A 22,423-nucleotide genomic window follows, 5' to 3' on the forward strand; every position below is an offset into this window, starting at 1 on the left:
CCCTGTAGAGGATCCTCATCTTGCATGGATTATACTGGAATCCGCGGAAAGTCCCTCTCTCCACGAACACCTTCCTGGCCGCGTCAAATGCGCGCCGTTGCCGCATCGTCTCAGCCGAGAGGTCATGTGCGAAGAACAGCCGGTTCCCTTCATGCGTAATGGTGCGCTGCTTGGTGGAGCGGAAAACAAACTCCCGGTCTTGAAATTGCAGGAACCGAATGAGAACCGCTCTGTGTTGATTTGGTTTCGGCGGTGCTAAGGTGTGATGGACCCTCTCCAGGACGAAGTATCTGTCGGCGTTCAAGTCTAGCCAGCGCGGTAACATGTCCTTAATGAACTCCAGCAGCGGTCGGCTGCCTTCGGCACCCTCCGGGAGTCCAAACAACCTCAAGTTCTTCCTTCGGCTCCGATTCTCCTTATCCTCAGCTTTCGACTCCAGGTAGGCGATTTTTTTCACAGCATTGGTTAGCTCCGTCTGGCTTTTCTCTAGTTGATCCTCTGCTGATGCTATGCGGTTTTCAGCCTCTTCCATCCGTGTGGTGTTGGAAGCCACATTTCGCTTCACCTCCGACACGTTGGTTTCCAGAGCAGCAACAGAGCTGGCCATCTTACCCAGGCGGCTGTCTATGCCATCTAGTTTGGATCCAAAGCTCCCAAAATCAGCACGAAGTGACTTTAGCTCAGCTAGCACCGCCGTCAAGTCCGCCATGTTGCTAGCAGCTCCTTTGTGTCGTTCGGTCGGTGAAGTGTTGTTTTTAGAAGATGAGGCAGCGCGTCCTCGGGTGAAAATGTCACATTCTTTGACTACAGTCGCTTTTGACATATTACCAGCTCAGTTGGTGCTCTTAATTTAGGTTATCAAGTTGTTTTGTGCACGGCTGTACGGAGCCTCCGAATTAAGCCACCATCTTGGCTCGTGGCTCGACAGCGCCTGCTAATCCTATGTTAATTAGACTCACCTGGCAGGCCCGCTCTATTTATGAGGAGATGGCATTCATCAATTTAAGAACACAGCTGCAAACAATTCAGTGGCTTAAGAACACGTTGATGAATCTGACGTAGGATCTTCTTAGAAATCTTCTTAAGAAGGACTTAAGAAAGAATCTAAGAAGATTCTTAAGAAGATATTGGTGAATGAGGCCCATTGTTTGTTGAATATTGAATTGTTAAACAATGAGCAAAATTTCCATAAATATACTTTTGATAAAAGAACAAAAACAAATGTATGCATCGTATCCACATCAGTCAGACAGAGCAATGAGGAGTTCATCCATATGAAGTATGAGGCCAAACATACTCTGGCTGTTACACAGAGCAAAAAAATCAATGGCAAACAAATAAATAGTAGTCTAACAAAATCATAAAAAGCAAACAGGCGATGCTCGTCTATCATACAAATGTTTTTATTAAGTTGTCCAGTAAAATATCCCAGTTTTCATATCTTGGTTTAAAATATGTTAACAATGTGTACCAATAATAGACGATTCATTCAAATATAAAAGGGAAAACAAAAGCACATTTAAGAGAAAATAACCCTTCAACCCTCAATTTTTATATTTCATCATTATAACGTTTTTTTCACACACTGATTCAGCTTTCAATGATTAAGAAATGTACTACTGAGCCAAAAAAGTTAGTTCCCAACTGTTCTGAATTAAGGATCATTAACTCTGTCAACGATATGAGCTTGATTTGCTAAATATTTTTTTAAATATTTTATTTAGAATTAGTTACAATGTGTCCAACCAAATGTTATTCCTTGAATTATGTCAGTGCACATAATTACCCACTCGTAGCTAATGAAATGCTGTTCATAATCTTGTTGCACAAACAGCTTCTAAAGAAATCAAATGTATTATTTTGAGGCTGAAAATCCAATAATAAACAGTGAACTCATTCAGAGTCTGATTCTTCCTTCTGTGATGGAGTCGAATATCTCCTGCGTCATGGGTACGTAGCCCTTGTTGTCCTCCAGGTAGAACAAAGGGTCCATCGTGGTCGCAGGGTTGAAGCCCTCCTCTGCCAGCTTCACCTTCATCTGCTTAAAAGTCCCAGTGATGACCAGAGCATCCTGCCAGAGAAACAGAAACAGTTGTATATAAAGATGGCTAGACATATTAAGTCAAATTCCTGATTTTTCTCATGTGTTCTTACGCAGCAAGACTTTGTTCACCTGTATGCGAATGAAGCGTGGTCTTGCGTAGCTGGGAAGGTAGTTCTTCACATGCTGATATGTAGCTTTGCCGTCAAAGTCCATGTTTTCTTTGAGCTTCAGTGCTGCCATTCCAATTCTCCCCTCGTGTCCTAATCAGTCAAGGCCAAAGTAAAAAAAAAAGGGATTATAACCAGATCCAAAAAAAACACCAAACAGGCTCACAGGCTTTTACTAAAATTTTATATTTTTATGCACATTTTTAAAAACTGTTCAATGAGAATGTCCTTTTTAAATCTTAAAGCATTGCTAATAATGTCATTATTACCTGGCACCTTCACACCATAGACATTAGCCTCCTCAATGCAGTCGACCATGAGCAGATGATCAGCCACCTCTGTGGTTGCCACATTTTCTCCTTTCCACCTGAGTTAGAGGACAAAACAAAGTAGATGCATTAACTTAGCTGAAATGTTTTCATTTAGCACTGGGAACAGTTTCATGTTGATACAAGCTCAATTTTATTTGCTGAAAATGCTGAAATTATAGTTGATCATACTCTATCTTTGTCTTTGTTATTTAACCGACAGTAACCCTGTTTCCAGATTTGAACTCCTTATCTCCATTATTTGCTCAGTTTATCAGTTTTCTTGAATTAGTTTGATCCACTCACCTGAAAGTGTCTCCAATGCGGTCTTGAAAGAAGAGAAATCCCTCGTCGTCTATCTTGAGAAGGTCGCCACTGTTTAAGTAGAGGTCTCCCTTCACAAACACATCTCTCACCTTCTTCTTCTCTGTCTGCTGAGTGTTCTTGGCGTAGCCGTTGAACGGATTTCTTTCTCCGATCTTTGCAACCAACAAACCGGTGTCTCCTGCAGGTAAGAGCAACAAGCACGGGATATGAATGAGTCAGTGCTAGAAAGGTCAAGAGACAGCTGTGTGTCTGCAGGAGATTGTCTCACCTCTGGGGACTTCAATACAAAATCCTCTGGAGTCTCTAACTGGCTCCTCTTTCTCTGTGTCGTACCTTATGAGGGCGTAAGGACATGCCATCTGAAAAGCAGTTAAAAAAACATGGAAAAGAGTAATTAGTCATATAAAGAATTTTGTTTTGCACTTTTAAATGTGTACAACATATGTAAACATACTATTAATTACTATGTAATAATGCTTGTAATCATTCATTATCCTTAACCACTTATCCGCACTCGGGTCACAGGGGCTGGAGCCGATCCCAGCTGACATTGGGCACGCCCTGGACACATAGAGCCAGACAATCACGCTCTTATTTACACCTACGGGCAATTTAGAGTCACCAATTAAACCTGAGTGCATGTTTTTAGACTGTGGGAGGAAGCCAAAGAATCCGGTGAGAACCCATGCTGAAACAGGGAGAATATGCAAACTCCACACAGAAGAGCCACAGGCCGAAGTCCACCCGGCAACCCTCTTGCTGTGAGGCAAGAGTGCTAACCACTACACCACTGTGATCCCCATGAAGCTTTAGCACCTCTAAAAGTACTTTACCCTGTTTTTGTAATTGTGTCTTGTAAGTTACTGCAGCAATTTGTGGGTTGATACCATTTGTTTCACAGATTTGTGCTGAATTTTACCTTCTTTTTTTAACTAGAGAATGAATAGAAATGGCCAAGAATTCATCCACAATATCACATTAAGATACAAAGACCTTTAGGAACACCACAGAAAAAATCGTTTGATATTTTCAGGGTTTCCCTGTGATTGGATGGCAAGCACATATGTTCTGTAAACTGTAGAGGAACCAACTTATTATCAATATGCGTACATAAAGCCATGCATTCTGTGTGAATGCCCCAGGTCTCTAGTTTGTGGTTGTACATATTTTACGAAACTGTAATTATCCTAGAGTTTACAGCAGGTTATTTTTTACAGTGAGACTTTTTTAAAATGGTCTCACAAAAATGAAAAGCTTTTGTGAGTTACATCATCACACATGAATATTACATTTTTAAAAAGGGAAGTATTCCTTTCAATGTTTAAACCCTTCAACAAAAAGCTAAAACTTAATTGCATGAGTGATCTCTTACTTTGTGGAGGAAATTCTCTTTGCCAATAGCTCCAACTTTGCCAACATAGTTGACAAAGCCAATATTTCCTTCTGTGGCTCCGTAGCATTCACGGATACGAATGTCACCAAATCGCTGCAGGAAGTCAGCCCAGGTGTCGGCCCTTATCCCGCTCCCCAATGCTACTCGGACTTTATGATCTCTGTCATTATCTCTCTGGAGGAGAGTGAAGGAGAGGTGAGAGCAGGATAACATACATTTTGTAATATTTCCAGTGGTTTTGAGTGCAACCAGTGGGTCTGACTGCTGTTTTTAAATGTCATTAAAAAGTATTTAAGCTGATAATAATTATTTCAACTTATTGTTGCATTGTTATGATAATATACTGAGGCTTACCTTTGGTGTGTTGCAGAGGTATCGCATAATTTCTCCGATGTACTGAATTACAGTCACATTGTACTTTCTACAGTCATTCCAGAAATGGGAGGCTGAGAATTTACGTCTTAAAACAACAGTGATGCCTGAAAATCAAGAGGAACAGATTTCAGCAATACATAATCTCAAATAGTGGAAATCAGGGCCAAACTGTTATTCAAGGTCATATACCTGTTATTTTGACCTTAAGAAAACTCATCTGGAAGTCATGTTCAGCAGTTTAATGATGACATTAATTACCTCTTTCTATGGCACCACAAAGTCCAAGCAGAAAGCCAGAGGTGTGGTAAAGAGGCAGGTACATGTAGATGACGTCGTCTGAGCGTACGCCATTCAGAAGCTGAAGAAAAGATACCAACCATAGCCTCTGGTGGTTGATCAGAGCTGCCTTGGGAAGGCCTAGAAGAAAACATTAGAAGCAAGTACTGGGACAAATTAATTAATGATGAATATTTAGTTAAAAAAGATTAAAAAGTGCTAATGGTAATTTGATTATTACGTTTCATATGGTTCAATATGGATAACATAGATAAAATTTTGTAATTTTGCTTTAAATTCCAGTGACATCACTGTGTAGTTGTTTAGCTGTGGTGGGCATAAACTAATCAGTTTGATGTTAGATACTGATGGAAGCTACACAGTTTTTTGACCGTGTGACAGACCTGTATTCTTTTATTTTTTCAAGTTTTAATTAAACATTTACAAACGAAGGAACAGTCATTGATTGTTGTTCGTGTTGCAAATACTGGTAGCTGAATAACATCAATAAGTGGCACATTATTATGGAAAGTAAGCCGGAGTGCCACTGAAATGGTCAATGGACCTGCACTTATATAGCGCTTTTCTAGTTGCTTTGCAACAACTCAAATCACTTTACACTACAGACTGAGCTCATTCACAATGGTGGCATTGGTGGCAGAGGCTACCCTAAATGGTGCCACCTGCCAATATTGGGAAATCATTCTCACACCTATGTGGATACTTGACATGTAGGCTGCCATGGTCAGGGATCGAACCACCAACCCTCCGATCGGTGGGCAACCCACTCTACCAACTGAGCCACAGCCGCCACTACAGAAGTGAAGGTCAGATAAGATTACCTGTAGTTCCTGAGGTGTAGATGTACAGCGCAAGGCTCTTAATGTGAACATTGGCCCTCATCTTAGGTGACAGAGGCTCGTCCGAGGCCTGCTGAATTTTATCAGAGAGGCTTTCAATACCCTCCACATCACAGCCCTCGCCGAGGATAAACACACGGACGCCCTGCTGGTTCAAGGAGGGCAAAACCTCCTCTACAGCCTCTCGCAAGTCTGAGAGAGACAGACAAAAGACAGCAAGTGAAGGCTTCTCAGAGGCAGGATTAATATGGGGGGAAAATCATGGGAATTTAGAACAAAAAGAAATTACATATTTTAGACTGGGGGGATGGTTTTTACAATACTGTGAATTTGGTTTATTTCATATGTCATATTTAGTGCTTTGTCAGGAGGTCCTGCAGAGTACAGAGGCTGCTGTCCCAGCAGGTCAGAAAGAGTCACAGAATGCATCAAAAAGGTTAGGAACGACTGATTTAGAAACAAGATCTATTTTAAACTGTTTCGTAGAGAGAACTGAGAAGAACTGATAAATTGTTTTTTTTTATTCCTGTAAATGTCTCTTGTAGTTTATATCTCAGTCACATTTTTTAGATGTATGAGTTTCAAATGAAGATTGTTTGTTCATTTTTTGCATTGATGTCAAAAGAAATGTCTTCAATTATCAGCACAAAAATCACAATCAGCGTCAGTCTTAAAAATCCTGCATTGGTCTGATTTCCCCAGCTTACCAGCACCAGCGACCAGGACTTTGGCTTCACAGCAGGAGAAGCAGTGCAGCAAAGATTTGGATCTGAGGTTGCAGTTGAGTAAAGACGATATGCATCCCAGCTTGGTCAGTGCGAGCCAGACCAACACAAAGTGAGGCTCGTTACCCAGTAAGAGAGCCACTGTGTCCCCCTCCTTTAGGTGTGCATGTGTGGACAGAGCTCTGGCCACTTTGTTGCTTTCTTTGTCAGCTTGGCTGTAAGTGTAGGAGTTTTCCTCGAAAAGTAGGAACTTCTTATGCGGCTGCCTCACAACTTGGTCCAGAAAACAATCCAGAAGGCTGTAAAACGGTTTGTTCTTCTTGAATTTGCTGATGCGTAAACCCATTTTTATTCTAGCAACTGCATGATTTAGATCTTTAAAAATATAAGGGTTTCTCAAGTAAAGAAATAATGGCAAAAGTGCCAAACCGGCAAGAGCGGTATATAGAATATATGCAATCATTCTAAAGCAGAAGAAAAAAAGTGGCACTCTGGCTGCAGAAGAAGTCCTGAAAGCATCAGCATACAACAGTTGTATAGATTTAGTCCAAGCCTCCTGCACTTTATACAGTTTTCTCATCTGGGGGAATTAAAAAAAAAAAAAAAAAAAAAAAGAGTTCATTTTCTGGCTAGTTGTCCTGACAAGAGTGAAAATGATTGCCTCTCTGTTAATTTGTTTTATGCTTTTACTGTTCATTCCTTTAGGCCTTTAGTTAAATTATGAAACATTAACTGGAACTGGCACCTTGTGGTTGATTGCCCAACCAGGCAAAACAGTCAAGTTCATGTTTACAGGCTTGTGGCTAACATTCTGTCAACATTTCACATTAACTACTACTATAATTTAAATGATCATGTTGTGTTTCCAATTAATGAAGTGGTGTGAAACTTGAGTCTAACTTCTTATTTCAAACCATATAACGTTTTGACCATGTATGTTAGACTTGGGTTTACCAGAGTCGGCAAAAAGGACGCTAATGCCAGTGAATTAGCCTAGCAATAGCGTTTTCATGGATCGGTTACTTTCATCTCCTCGCTGTAAAACAATGGGGCCTGCTGATTTTTTTCAGGGGAAATTGTATGTTTCTAGATAAGCCCAATGAATATCACCGTTATCAACCATCATTATCAACACACCCGGTCCGGTTCCATATTTATTCAGTCCTTCACAATAAGTCACAATTCAATAAAAATACAGATGTAGCCTATAGCACATGCTACAGTCAGTGCTTTGGATGATTTACCATCTTGGCACCAGTGACATCTTATTTTACACGTTTTTAAGAGTGTAGCCTACAGATGAGGTGTTCATAACAAGTAAAGAAATAACAGCAAAAGTGCCAAACCTGCAAAAGCGGTATATAGAATATATGCAATCATTCTAAAGCAGAAGAAAAAAGTGTCACTCTGGCTGCAGAAGAAGTCCTGAAAGCATCAGCATACAACAGCTGTATAGATTTAGTCCACGCCTCCTGCACTTTATACAGTTTTCTCCTCTGGGGGAATTAAAAAAAAAAAAAAAAAAAAGAGTTCAGTTTCTGGCTAGTTGTCCTGACAAGAGTGAAAAGGATTGCCTCTCTGTTAATTTGTTTTATGCTTTTACTGTTCATTCCTTTAGGCCTTTAGTTAAATTAATAAATAAACATTAACTGGAACTGGCACCTTGTGGTTGATTGCCCAACCAGGCAAAACAGTCAAGTTCATGTTTACAGTCATGTCTGGCCAGACTAATAACTATAGTCAGACATAGACAGTGAAATATAAATTATAACATTATTATTAATCATTATTATAACAATTCCTGTTTACATTATGTGTTGTAACATTATGATGTCACAGTGAAGTTGAATTTTGATCATTTTGGATATAAAATGTCGATGCTTTTAGCCATTTGTGTGAAGTTTTGCCATAATTATCATATGAATTCTTGAGTTACGGTCATATGACCTTTGACCTCAAAATTCTAATCAGTTCCTCCTCGAGTCCAAGTAAAAATTTATAACCGTTATGAAGAGAAGAAGGTCTGACAAGCTTTGAGCTATTAGCAACATGATGAAATGTGAATACGGGATTTGTAAATCTGACACCAGTTCCCTCAGAGTTAATCAGGAGGAGTCATTTTTTCCTCTTTTCCAAAACTCAAAAAACAAGGGGAGTGTTGCTTGCTGTGGATTAAACAGTGTGGGAGACCCCAATCCCAGCTTAATATCTCGAAGATCAACAGACACACATATGTTGGTTCCATATTAAGCTGCTAGCTAGCTAACATGACGATTGTGTTAGATGAGATAACACAAAGATTTAACAGTTTTGGTTCCTGTCAACTATTATCCTTGCACTACTAGTGCAGAACTAGTCTAACAAACTCATGTTAATGACACCGCCTGTAAAATGAGCATGATAAAATAGCTAGCAATGTTGCTAGGGGCTTAACATAATAAGGGGCTGTACAGTGCTACCGTTAAAAGCTAGCCTCACTGAATCCCACATCGGCCGGCTTGTGGCTAACATTCTGTCAACATTTCACATTAACTACTACTATAATTTAAATGATCATGTTGTGTTTCCAATTAATGAAGTGGTGTGAAACTTGAGTCTAACTTCTTATTTCAAACCACATAGCGTTTTGACCATGTATGTTAGACTTGGGTTTACCAGAGTCGGCAAAAAGGACGCTAATGCCATTGAATTAGCCTAGCAATAGCGTTTTCATGGATCGGTTACTTTCATCTCCTCGCTGTAAAACAATGGGGCCTGCTGATTTTTTTCAGGGGAAATTGTATGTTTCTAGATAAGCCCAATATCACCGTTATCAACCATCATTATCAACCAGGCGGCAATCTCCGTGCCTGAGCATGGAAGCCACCAGGAAGTGCATAAAGCCTGCAATTCACCGAAAATTCCAATAGGGGGTGCTAAGTTTGGCTGCAAAAGAAATCTGCCCATTCATTTCAGTGCTAAATTTGAAAACTTCTCACTTGATTTATTACCTCAGAAAAATTTTTCAGGGACAACATTATGGTCTCAATCGCTAGTAAAAAATCTTCTTCAAGACAGACTTCTTCTTTGATGTCAATAGTTCTAATAATGGCCCCATTTAGAAGAAAATAGAAGATAAAGAATCGTATGATTTGGGGCGTGGCTACCTTTGATTGACAGGTCACTGACAAGGCGAGCCGTCACCAGGAGAGAAGCAGAGCGTATCCACGGCAACGTGTCAATAAAGTTATATATAACGTTATATAGATAGAAAAGAGGACGTTTAGCGGTTTGGTCTCATAACTTTGACCCTTTCACACTGTATTTTCACTTAATGACAGTTTATTTGAACGTTTTGTTCAGTAAAATGTCTTGTTCAGCGTTTGGTTGGACTAACAGACACTCCAAGGAGTCGCTGCTCAGTTTTCTGAGGTAAGAAAGATACATTTTGTTTTTGTTTTTTTGCTAGCCAAAACTAACATCCCAGTTAATGCTCCAGTTAATGCTAACATGAATTAGCAGCGGCTTCTCTCAGTCGGGTTGCCGGTGTAGAGATGCGTGTAGTCAGTGTCGTCAGATCCCTCGCGCTCCGCCACAGTCCAATTATGGTCTGTTCCGCGTATCGGAAACATGATGGCGACGCAAGATGGCGACGAGTGTAACGCTGAACTCGAGGCTTCCAACGGGCAGTCCACAAACCAATGGGTGACGTCACGGTGACTACGTCCATTATTTATATACAGTCTATGTTATCAACACACCCGGTCCGGTTCCATATTTATTCAGTCCTTCACAATAAGTCACAATTCAATAAAAATACAGATGTAGCCTATAGCACATGCTACAGTCAGTGCTTTGGATGATTTACCATCTTGGCACCAGTGACATCTTATTTTACACATTTTTTAAAGAGTGTAGCCTACAGATGAGGTGTCCGTAACAATACTTCCATACCAATGATAGAGATGTTGTGGATTATGCTACAAAACTATCAACCTCTGTAGCACCAGTGCTATAAGCAGAAAAAGTTCATGTACAGCCCTGGAATGTATAGGGCTGTACGTGTCAACATATTAATGTTAAACATAACATCAAAACAGGGCATTATGAACCTAATTTATTGTAATCTTTGTTGCATTTTGTGAAGGGGCAGCTACCTCTAGGAGGTATTACTCCAAAAACACTCGGTCCACTCCATGGCTGCTGACAGTCCTGGAAGCTTGACGGGCATAGCAACAGTAACTAAGGGGGCCAAGCTTTTGCAAACGGTCAATTTCCTCAAGGCAGTTGTGAGATAATGTGTTCATGAAAACAGGATGGACGCATGGACAACTCAGAAAACTAACATATATAAATAGAATAAACACTTGTGAATATTATACTACACTTAAGAACAGTGCATGTTTTAATGAGGTTCGATCTGAGTTTGGGTCTTTCATGTCTACTTTATTTATTTTTTATAATTTCCCTGCACATAAATGATTTTCCTGTTGTTTTCTGCGTTAAATGATGATGTATTTGATGATGTTTAAACCCACAACAGACTGATTAGAACGGGTTGTTCCTGACAGTATACAAGCTGTCCCTGCAGCAGGACTTTGTCCCTCTGAAAGAAACTCAACTCAATTGTTTAATCATTAAACATTTTACAGGTATGCTGTCCATGTCGATACATATTTAACACAAAAGCATCCATGGAAAAAGGCATGTAGACACCACCGTCCACATACTTGTGTGTATGTACTTTTGGTCTTCAGAGAAATCTTCAGCTGTCAGAGATATTTTATACAACAGTCTGCGCATTAATGCTCCCTTGTTTTGAAGATGTTCAACAACCATACATGGGAGTGAATTTTGAGACTTTCAGTGCATGTGCATTTGTCTCCACCTTGTGGCTTTTACACGTCTGTTATGCCCAAAATTTGTCTTTGTGTTTTTTCAATTATTTGAGTTAAATTTAGAGCAGATATGCATGAAACTAATTAATAGATCCTGAAAAGTTCAGAGTAAGAATCACTTTTATTATTTTGGAAGGTAAATCATATTTACAGATTCAGACAGTCACATAAATATAAAATCCCCATTAGGTTAAGTGTACATATTTGTTTTAAACTTTTAAACCATTATATAAAGCTTCTTCTCCCTGAAAACTCTCATTAACATCTCATTACACTTTATCCGTACATACAGCAATGGTTCTCAACACCATTAATAGACTGAATAAAGAAAACGCATCAGTTCTCATCTGGAAAGCATCATGCTTGCAAATATACTTTCTATAGCAACACTTGCCAGTAAATATATCATTTTATATATTTTGTATCATCAAACTGTCTCTCCTCTTTGCACTCCTTACAAATGTATCCTACACTTCTGATCCCATCTACTGCTTTTCATAAAGCTGTTAAAAATGTCTCCATTTGACTACAAACAAATTTTATGAGTAAAAAAAAAGTTGTTCAGCCTGAGCAGGAAAGCTTATTATTAAAAAGTATCAATGCAGCCAGACTGAGAAGCCTGCACAGTTCATGAACACTTAGAGTCTACTCATAGTTTGATGTTTCCTGATACGATGGAGCTGTAGACCTGAGCTGTCATCGGTATGTAACACTTCTCTTTATCGTCAAGGATGTAAAGTGGGTCATGGATGCGGCCTGGATCAAAACTCTCCTCCACTAACTTCACCTTCATCTGTTTGAAAGTCCCCGTCACCTCAACGGCATCCTAGACAGGAGAAAAGTGCAAAACTTCACTGAGGGACGGTATCAAAATATCATCATGTGCTTTTAATTAAGTGCTCCAAACACAGAGAGGATTTGTGCAATATTGACAAGGTGGTACACACATTGCATCATAATATTTGTTGGTAATATTTTGAGCACAATGTTGTAATTTATTTCATTTTAACGGACAGTCTCTTCTTGAAATAAACATACCTGTATTCTTATAAAGCGCGGCCGAGCATATGAAGGAAGGTAGTTCGCCACATGGAGATATATTCTACTTCCATCAAACTGGGCTCCTTCCTTCACTGTGACGGTGGCCATCCCTATCCGCCCCTCATGCCCTTCATTGCCAAACAAATAAAAACAGTCAAAGCATTTATTCATCAGTTAATTACCAAATGATCTACCATTTGGAAGTCATGATATCAGGGTGCATCTGTGGAAGTGGCTCCGCTTAATAACAAAAGCTCCTCTGGAAACATGACTTGGGAAATTTTAGGGGGATTCTGAAATATTGCCAATCTGCTATTTTTGCCATGCATTTCTGTATCTTCATCATCATGGATCATGTGTGTTGTTAGGCTAGGTAAATTCGCTTTTGTTGCGGTCAGACCGAGCAATGACGAGTTCATCCATATGGAGTATGAGGCCAAACATACTCTGGTTGTTACATAGAGCAAAAAATCAATGTCAAACAAATAAATAGTAGTCCAACCTAATTAAAACCCAGCAGATGAAGCTTGAGTTTGAGACTTGTGTGTTATCAGATGTAATCACATAAAGAAAAATAACATGCTTGTAACTATGAATTTTCTTTGCAACAAGAGTGTTCTTGTCAGTCCCAACACACCCACCCCCTGCCCCAGTACAAAAAAACGCGAGAAACCCATAAACCAAGAGCACTGTTCCCATTCACAAATAACCTGCTTATTAAAATACTGTGAGGTAAAATGTATGGAGGAAATAACCGTCACCTGGCACTTGGACTCCGTAAACGTTGGCTTCTTTGAGACAATCACTCATCGTCAGAATGTCAGACACCTCGTTCGTTGCCACGTTCTCACCTTTCCACCTGTAGGCTCAGACAAGTTTATATACATTGTTTGTGATTTTAAACCCTGAGGCAACAGTGGATGACCTTAAATAAGTGTGAGCAATGGATACAAGTTTTGCCAGCTATAAACATGCACACACACATGCACACATTTCATCATTATCAAGGTATTTTTCCTTTTGTAAAACCTGTTGCAGGTAAATCAATGAAGAAAGATATAAACTCTACAGAAACTAAACTTAATGATGATATATATATATATATATATATAGGGAGAGAGAGAGAGAGAGAGAGAGAGAGTGATAGATATATTATATAGATATATTTCATCCTCTAAGTCTTTCATTTGTTGCTGTGTAAAATTACATTTACATTACTTTACATTTAGTAATTTAGCAGACACTTTTATCCAAAGAGACTTACAGAAAAAAAGGGGAACAATCAAGGAATAGTGCAATAAGAGCCATTACATTACAAAATGGCTGATACTGCAGAATAAAACTATAAACAATAAGTTCTCAAATCATATCACGGTGGACAGGAGTTCTGTACCTGAATGTGTCACCTACACGATCCTGAAAGTAAATGAAGTTTTCCTTATCGATCTTCATTAAGTCTCCACTGTTGAAGTAAAGATCTCCTTTCTTTAGGACATTACGAAGTCTTTTCTTCTCCGTTTGTTGCTCGTTCTGGGCGTAGCCGACAAAAGGAGCGATGTCTGTGATCTTAGACACCAGCAGTCCCGTCTCACCTTGAAGAAAAAGCAAAGAGACATAAAGTATCTTCTTCTCACAGACTACTTGCTCCATCATCAGTAACAGCCCCTGCCTTCAAGATCCAGATGTAACTTTGTGTGTTGTGGTGCGTGCAATAAGCATAGAAGCGTAAATAAAGTTTAAGCAGCAGTTTCATCACCTTTGGGCGACGCCACACAGAGGCCGTTAGCATCTCGAACTGGTTCATCTCGCTCAGTGTCGTACTTTATAAGAGTGAATGGAAACAGCTTCTGCATAAGCAAAGAAGACATCAGTGCTGCATTATTTGCCCAATATACATATGTACCAACAGCAAAACAAAACATATCATTCCCATATTATTTATTTATAGGCATACATCATTCTGTTATATATGACATATGTGTGATTCCAACAAATGTAAATACATATGCACTTATATTTACAAAGGAGTGGGGATGACCAGATGACCCCATAATATAAAATTTAAACAATATACAATACAAAAATGATGATATTATATTATTTTTCCAATGTGCTGAGTATTGTGGTGACATATATCGCAGTATATTATAATTTATTATCTTTTTCTCAACTGCATATTATGTTCCCAAAGAAATTGTAATTATTTTCTAATGAGATAAAGTTTTCTTTTTGTTCATCTCACTTTTATTACAGCGAAACGGGACTTTCATAACTTTCATAAATGTTGCATACACCCGATGTCAATATAACTATGTTATATTTTTATCATAGTTCAAATAAAGTTAAATAAAAATTTTCATCTCAGTACACTCCAGTAGACTGAAAAAGCCATTGATGTAATTATTCTAGTACCAAAAAGTTTCATTCGTATTTGCACATTAACAATTTCTATAAGGAAAAAGCAATGCATGACGTCCATGTATTGGTAGAATATTACCCCCACCCTTCTTTCAAATACACTGCAAAACATAACAGGAACAATGTCAAAAGAAAGTAAAATGTCTCATTCTTACCTGATGAAAAAAGTTAACTCGTCCAATCGCTCCGATTTTCCCTGTGTAGTTGACAAATCCCACATTTCCCTCTGTGGAGGCGTAAAACTCTCGGATCTGAACCTTCCCAAATCGCTGAAGAAACTCTTTCCATACCTCTGCTCTGACACCGTTGCCAATGGCCAGTCTTACTTTATGGTCTTTGTCATTTTCTCTCTGCATTGTCACAGAAAAATAAGAAATAAATAGGTCAAGCACTTTACAAGTTCTACAGAAAAACATTACAGTTGCAAGAAAAAGTATGTGAACCCTTTGAAATTACCTAGTTTTCTGCATTAATTTGTCATGAAATGTGATAAATCCCGAGTATAGACAAACACAGTGTGCTTAATGTACCATGCAAACAATTATAATAGTTCATGTTTTTATTGAATATATTCAATATTTTTTTTTATATTCTTTTTATTGGAAATAAAAATAGCATTCATAAGCATCAGTACAAGACATAAGTTAGTCCACAGCTGTTTTCCACATTTTTGCTTTTTAATTGACAACATTTTTTAAAAGGTATTTATATGTGTGAAACACACATGTGAAGTCATGTGCTTTATGATAAACAGACCTCAGTCATGTAATTGGGTAATTAGGATAATCTCCAATCGCCTAATCCTTGTCTATATGTGAGAATTTGACAATCTGCAATTAGATACTATGAATGCTGTGCCTACAGATAATGATGCAGAAGTATGGAACTCAATATTTGAGATTTAATAATTTGGAAAGCCAGCTTTGTGCCAGCTGAGTGTACACAATGTACTGATTTTGGAAAGTTTCTTCTGATGAGACAGGCAGTTTATAGTACTCTGCAGCTGTCTCATCCAAAGAAGATTTACAGTATTCATAATAGAAGAGAGGACACATTCCTGCAACACTGCCAAAGATCCTGTGTGAGCTTGTTTGAGTTGCAACCACTATAAAATTGGCCAATTTTGTTTGTGTGTGTTTTTGCGTGTTGTTGCTGGTGTTTTTCAGTGTTTCTGAATCCTGGCTTATTTAAGCTGTTAGTGACTGGCCTGATCTCCCTCTTCTATGGCACCACGTCATGTTCCTTCAAGGTCCTTATGATATTTTTGTATCAAAATATATATGATATGTTTTTTTAACATATCAGTTTAACTATCCTTCAACTATCTTTTGTAAGATTCAACATTTTTGCTACATTTGTTAACCTTTTGTTAAATAAAATTCCTTTATTTTAGTTGACTCCTCTCATGAGCTTCCCTTAGTTGTGACGCTCTGAGAGCAGGGCCATAACAGATTACATTACATCCTGTCCAAAAATAGTCTTCATTTAGAGGCATTATCTATTCAAATGTCCCTAAACAAATGCCACTGATATTTGTTTCAGTTGAGAGTTTTAACTGCCACACGATCGAGACACTACTGCAGAGGATGTTTTTCGACAGTACAAAGAAAACAAAGCGGGTTAAAAATGAAATATTTAGCAGCATAACATGATGAATAAAATCAAAAGGGAGAATCTGCTATTTAAAAATAGTTACAAAATGTTGCTTATTAGACATCAAAATCTGCAAAACAAATATTATTCCCACTTAATTTGTAAATAATGAATTTGTAGTAGTGAGTTCTGCCTGTTTGTGTGTGAGAATCAGGATACCGTTGATTTACCTTCGGTGAACTGCAGAGGTAACGCATTACCTCTCCTATGTACTGCACAACTGTCACACTGTACTTCCTGCAGTCATCCCAAAACTGAGAGGCAGAGAACTTCCTCTTCAGAATGATAGTCGACCCTTCAAAATAAGACAGCAGAGAAAAAAATTTAGTGTGAGCTAAACACCACAGAAATGTGATGACAACAGATTTATCTTTTTATTTATTATTATTTTATGGTTTTCAATTCAGTGAGTTTAATCTTTAAAGGCATGAGTAGGATTCCTCTGTTTCTCTATGTAAAGCCAGGCCCTTTAACCGCATGTATTGCAGAACAGGACTGTGATTGTTCTGGAGCAGTGCTGGATATCTCCTAACATGCGTTTGCCCAGACATTTAACAACAGTGTGAACTTTAGCCTATTTATAAAGAAGCAGTTAGAAAGTAGAGGTAATCTGGTCTTGGTTGACACAGCTTTGCTCAGATTACTGGTTCAAAGTGACAAAAGACTCTTTCATTTAGTTTCGTACAGGGGCAGGAAATCCAGAGGGAGAAGGAGGAGCAGCACCACTGCTGAAATGGTGACTGAACGGGACCGAGCAGAGTGGAGCCGTCGGGGGAGGGCACGTCAGACGTGGCGCTGTTGGCTCAGTCCCTATGCGTACCAAATTGCGTGTCTCCTACCAGTGTGCTTGTGGTAGGTGTAAAACATGTTACTTCCTGTAGCCAGCAGGGGGCGCTATGACTATCTGTGAAGATGGACACGTGGGTGTGTTCAGGGCTGGACCCTAATCACGTGTGTGAAATTTGGGACAGATTGGACAATGTATGGTGAAGTTATACAGTCTCGTGTGTTATGCCGAGACGCCATATTTTGCCGCCATGCCACGCCCACATAGTGTGACAGGCGGTAAAGATTTATATAACTGTTGATCCTAAAGGCCTTGTGATGGTACTGACCAAGTTTGAAGTCCATGGGGTGAAATCTGTTGGAGGAGTTATGTAAAGTATGCAACGTGGTCATTTTATGAAAGGGGGCGTGGATAAAGCATAAGGGGCAGGGCTTTATGAAATATTGTTATTTAGAAGTGTTAAGGGCTGGACTCTGATGAAGCATGAGAAGTTTGGACCAGATGGGACAAAGAATGGGGAAGTTATAACAATCTCGTGCTTTATGGCGAGACGCCATAATTTGCCGCCATGCCACACCCACATAGTGTGACCGTCGATAAAGCTTTCAATAACTTTTGATCTCAAATGCCTTGTGATGGTACTGACCACGTTTGAAGTTGATCGGGTAAAATCTGTAGGAGGAATTCGTTAAAGTATGCGGCCTGGAAATGGCCGAAATCAGCAGGAAACGCCATGTTCGATCCAAGATGGTCGACTTCCTGTACGTTTTAGGGTATGGGTTCTTGAGACTTTTTGGTGCGTCTTGCCATGATACATGCATGTACCAAATTTCGTGTCTCTGCGACATTCCTGTGCGAGGGGCTTAATTTTCTTGACTTTCAAGGGGGCGCTGTTGAGTCAAATTTGCCACGCCCATTCCCGGGACCACTAGAATATGTAAATTTTAGCGGAGATTTATGTATATTCCAAATATGGTGAGTTTTGAATATGATAAAGCCCCCAAAAAGGCGATTCATTTTCCAGAAGAAGAATAATAATAATTCCTTCAATTTCAATAGGGTCCTCGCACCGTTAGTGCTCGGTCCCTAATTACACAGTTACAGCAGGTGGGAAGCCACTGAGGAAGTTGTCAGTGCATGTTGCAATAAAGGATGGCATGAAAAACACTTTTTCAGGTCCGGTAAGTATCTGCCAATACTACAACCAATCCAATACTGTTTCTTTCCCATAAAAAAATCAAGCTGTTAAAAAAACTGTGGAACAACTCCTCTAAAGGAAGAAATACATTGTCCACAACAATACCTCAATATAACACTAACTGTTCACGTGACTCATGCTGCTCACCTCTCTCCAAAGTTTAGTGAAGCTACTACGTCAAAGTTTAGGCTTCTGGATCCGATTATACTTTCTTTCCCCTCCCGATAACTGATCCAGTGATTTTGGCCCATATTGACCCAATACCAATAATGAACATTAGATCGACACATAGTTGTAAGATCAAGAATTCTAAAAAATAAAAAAAACATGAGATTTTATCACATTGACTCTCTTCAACTATTTTTTCCATAGTACAGCAGTGAAATGATGATGACTCTTTGTGTATTATAAGAACAATGTAAAGGTGTGTCCTGTGAAAAAAATGTTCAACTATTACATTGTTAATTTAAGAAGCAGAGACACATGGTGTACTTAAGACAGTGGCTCTATGTCAATAATGTACAACAACCTGATGACAATTAACTGAACCTGGAACGCCTGCTTAATTATAACTCACATCTCTGCTTGTATTTCCAATGACAGCCACGGTCTGCAAACACAACCTTTTTTTTGACAGCTTTGGTTTGATATAGTTATCTTGAAGTGTAATATACCTGAGACCTGATTGTTTTCAAACTAGGATGGTGTGACCCTGAATCCAAAAAAGTTTGAAATTTGAATGCATATAGAGTTTATATTTACAGAAACAAAAGTTTATCATTTCCCTGTAAAAATGTACCTTTTATAATATATATATATATATATATATATATATATATATATATATATATATATATATATATATATATATATATATACTGAAAACTGTAATATATATATATATATATATATATATATATATATATATATATATATATATTACAGTTTTCAGTTCAATATATGTAAAGACGTGTTATTTGTGTTTCAGATAGGGTCCCACATTTTTTAGAATTGAGGTTGAATTTGGTTGAATTCAGATGGTGTGTCTGGAGCTTGCATTTGAAAATTAAAATAAATCACTGGCTTGCAGTCGGAGCCAACTGGAGTCAACTTGGTGAACTCATGGATGTAAAGTGAACTGTGTAGTGAAACATTGCTGCATTGTGAATCTGAAACATTAGAGTCAGTTTTTCACGTTAGCTCAGCAACGTATTCACCCGTCTTCAGGGAATCTCACACAGCCCTCACAAAGTCTCGTTTACTTTACACTCACCTGTCTCAATGGAGCCGATGAAGCCTATAACGAATCCAGCTGTGTGGTACAGAGGCAGGTTGAGGTAGATGACATCACTAGATGTTACGCCGTTTGACGATAAAACAGCCAGAGCAGTTAAGAGACGGTTTTGGTTGACCACAGCTGCCTTAGGGAGGCCTGAAATACAGCAAAGTGCACAAACCTTAAAAACTGTCCGTGGTGCTTTGCTTTGGGAACAGATTATCAGGTGAAACTGAAAAAAAAAATGCAATCTCTCTGATACCTGTCGTTCCAGAAGTGTAAATATAGACTGCAGGACTTTTGAATGTGATGTGCGATCTGAGGGAGCGAGGGAGTGGATCTTCTGATGCCTCGTCCACTCGATCAGAGAAGCTCTCGATCCCAGGTGTGTCACAGCGTTTGGTCATCAGGAGGACGGTGACGCCCTGCTCCCTCAGTGAGGGCAACACGTCCTCTACTGCTTCCTTGAGCTCTGGAAAGAGACGTACAGTACAACCATAACCACTGGTTACTAGCTCTAGGTTAATATACAGATTGTTGGAGCTATTTAGTTCTTGTTAGTATTTAGTTGTCTGTTTTGCTAGTTAATTGTTTAGTTTAATCATCATTATTGTTTAGCATATTTAGTTTACATATTATTTTTTGCGTTTTATGGAATTTGGGTTGGCACCATGGGCGCCTGATGTTATATAGGTAGGTGAGTAGGCAGAGGGCGGTCATGCACCTGGGTGGGCCTATGGTTTTTTACCAGCGCAAAGATAGGCAGCAGGAGCCATGTTTCTTTGTTCTTTTGTTTGCTTGCTCGCAATGGATAAAATAAACCTTTGGAACTAACAATCATGCATGGACATCACCTTCTTTGCTTGCGTACACCACACGCCCATGGTGCATCAGTGGCATTTTGATTAAGTTTGTTTTAAGTTTAATTTTATTATTTTTTCGGACAAAATTGCCACTACACAGATATTGGCCCACTATTGGCAGGGTAATATGACGATGAAAGCATGATTAAAGTCTGCCAAAACCTTGCAAACTTGACTTACACTTTGAGTTATAAGTGTAAACAACAGTTAAGCTGAGAAGCTGGAAGACAGTCAATGAACTTTGGTGGAGACAATGGAAAAAGTAGGGAGACCGAACAAATGTAACACACTCAATCACTCCATCCACAGACTATTTGGACTGACACCACTCTGCATATGCTCAGTAAGATTCTCTCTCTGCCTGTGGAACATAAGTTTTACCTCGGCAGATGTGTTTAATAGAACAATTATTTTGAGATATAAAAGTGAAAGTTTATGGATGTTCAGTATATATTTCTCCTGTCTAAAGTTTAGATAACTGCAAATTTAAACATCAATTTTACCTCTAGGTTATTGGTTAAATGTTAATGCAATTCTGACAGTGTTACTGTCATGTTACATTTTAATTGCCCCGTTTTCTCGGTTAAAAAGCTGATCCAGCAACCTGACAGGCAGTTTTGAGGCTCCTGAAAATTTTAACTGAGCCTGAGTGAAATTCTCAACTTGAATACAACTTAATGTAATTTTTCACAGAATAAAACAGAGATTTCTCTATTATTCTCAGAGGCTTGAAAGTTAGATTTCATTCACATAAAAAATATTATTTATTTATTAGATTTTACATTGTCACTATAACTAGCTTAAGCCTTTTCCCCTCCACATGACTGTGTTAAATCCATTCAGGATAATTCCTCATGTCCATTTTCATCTCTGATTAAAAAGTCAACTGTATACCAGTCAGTTGACCCAGTGTGATATAAATACATCTCCAAACAAGTTTGATTTAAAAAAAAAAAAACAGCCATAAAAAACAAAACATTGCAAAGCATGCAATATGAATGTATTGTTGTGCAATTATTCATCAAATGTGAACTACTATTTGTTTATATTTATTTCTGCACTGTTATTGTATGGATTTTTTTAATGTGTGCATTAACTGGGCTACAACCTTGAATTTGTAATAACAGCTTGAACCTTTAGGTGTAACTGGGGTTAAACTGGAAGCATGCATTTATGTAGTTTAAAGCCTAAGATCCAAACTGAATGCAAAACGTGCACAGCTCTTCACAGAGCAGGCCTTACTGCCTTAACTTCTATTTTGTTTTGCTCATAGACACATGCAGACAGATGCATACCTGAGGCTGCAATCAGCACTTTGGCCTTACAGCAGTTAAAGCAGTGCAGCAGAGACTTGGTGCGGATGTTGTGATTCAGAAGAGCCACAGGAGAGCCTAATTTAGCCAGGGCCAGCCAGGTAAACATGAAGGCGGGTTCATTCCCCATGAAAAGTGCGACTGTGTCCGCAGCTTTATACCCAGGGTGAGACTGCAGCGCGTTGGCTGTTTTGTTGCTCCTCTTATCTGTATATGTGTACGAGTAGTTTTCATTTTCAAACACAATAAACGGCTTCTCCGGGTGTGCCGCCGCCTGCTCCAAGAAACGGTCCAAAACAAAGAAGAGAGGTCTCCTTCTTTTCCTCGAGACAAACTTCACTAAAATCTGCAGAAGATCCCCGACATACAGAATATCCATCCACAGATAAGGACACATGGTTTTGAGTGCGAACGGTATGATGAGGATACTTCCTAAAATGACTGAAATCAAATACATCTCCATCATGTTTTTTCTCGTTTAAAAGCCGTAGGCCCTGTTAAAAAAAGAAAAAGAAAAGAAAA

The 22,423-nt window shown here is 38.9% G+C and overlaps 2 protein-coding genes across 2 annotated transcripts; both read right to left on the minus strand.

Moving 5' to 3' along the window:
• Window positions 1–1,384: 1,384 nt before the first annotated feature.
• LOC131988450 (long-chain fatty acid transport protein 2-like) lies at window positions 1,385–7,061 on the minus strand. Its single transcript, XM_059353564.1, has 10 exons — window positions 6,458–7,061; window positions 5,733–5,942; window positions 4,873–5,031; window positions 4,594–4,718; window positions 4,219–4,413; window positions 3,115–3,205; window positions 2,826–3,024; window positions 2,481–2,578; window positions 2,174–2,304; window positions 1,385–2,071 (listed from the first exon to the last, which is right to left on the minus strand). The coding sequence occupies exons 1-10, from the start codon at window positions 7,053–7,055 to the stop codon at window positions 1,898–1,900; spliced, it is 1,980 nt and encodes a 659-aa protein (XP_059209547.1). The 5' UTR covers window positions 7,056–7,061; the 3' UTR covers window positions 1,385–1,897.
• Window positions 7,062–11,454: 4,393 nt separating this feature from the next.
• On the minus strand, window positions 11,455–22,418 carry zgc:158482 (uncharacterized protein LOC100009650 homolog). Its single transcript, XM_059345482.1, has 10 exons — window positions 21,884–22,418; window positions 19,988–20,197; window positions 19,723–19,881; window positions 16,635–16,759; window positions 14,967–15,161; window positions 14,150–14,240; window positions 13,787–13,985; window positions 13,155–13,252; window positions 12,391–12,521; window positions 11,455–12,178 (listed from the first exon to the last, which is right to left on the minus strand). Exons 1-10 carry the CDS (start codon window positions 22,365–22,367, stop codon window positions 12,002–12,004), a joined length of 1,869 nt encoding a protein of 622 aa, XP_059201465.1. The 5' UTR covers window positions 22,368–22,418; the 3' UTR covers window positions 11,455–12,001.
• Window positions 22,419–22,423: the final 5 nt, after the last annotated feature.

Source organism: Centropristis striata, chromosome 2 (assembly GCF_030273125.1).
Source record: "Centropristis striata isolate RG_2023a ecotype Rhode Island chromosome 2, C.striata_1.0, whole genome shotgun sequence".
In the NCBI taxonomy this organism is placed as follows: Eukaryota; Metazoa; Chordata; class Actinopteri; order Perciformes; family Serranidae; genus Centropristis; species Centropristis striata.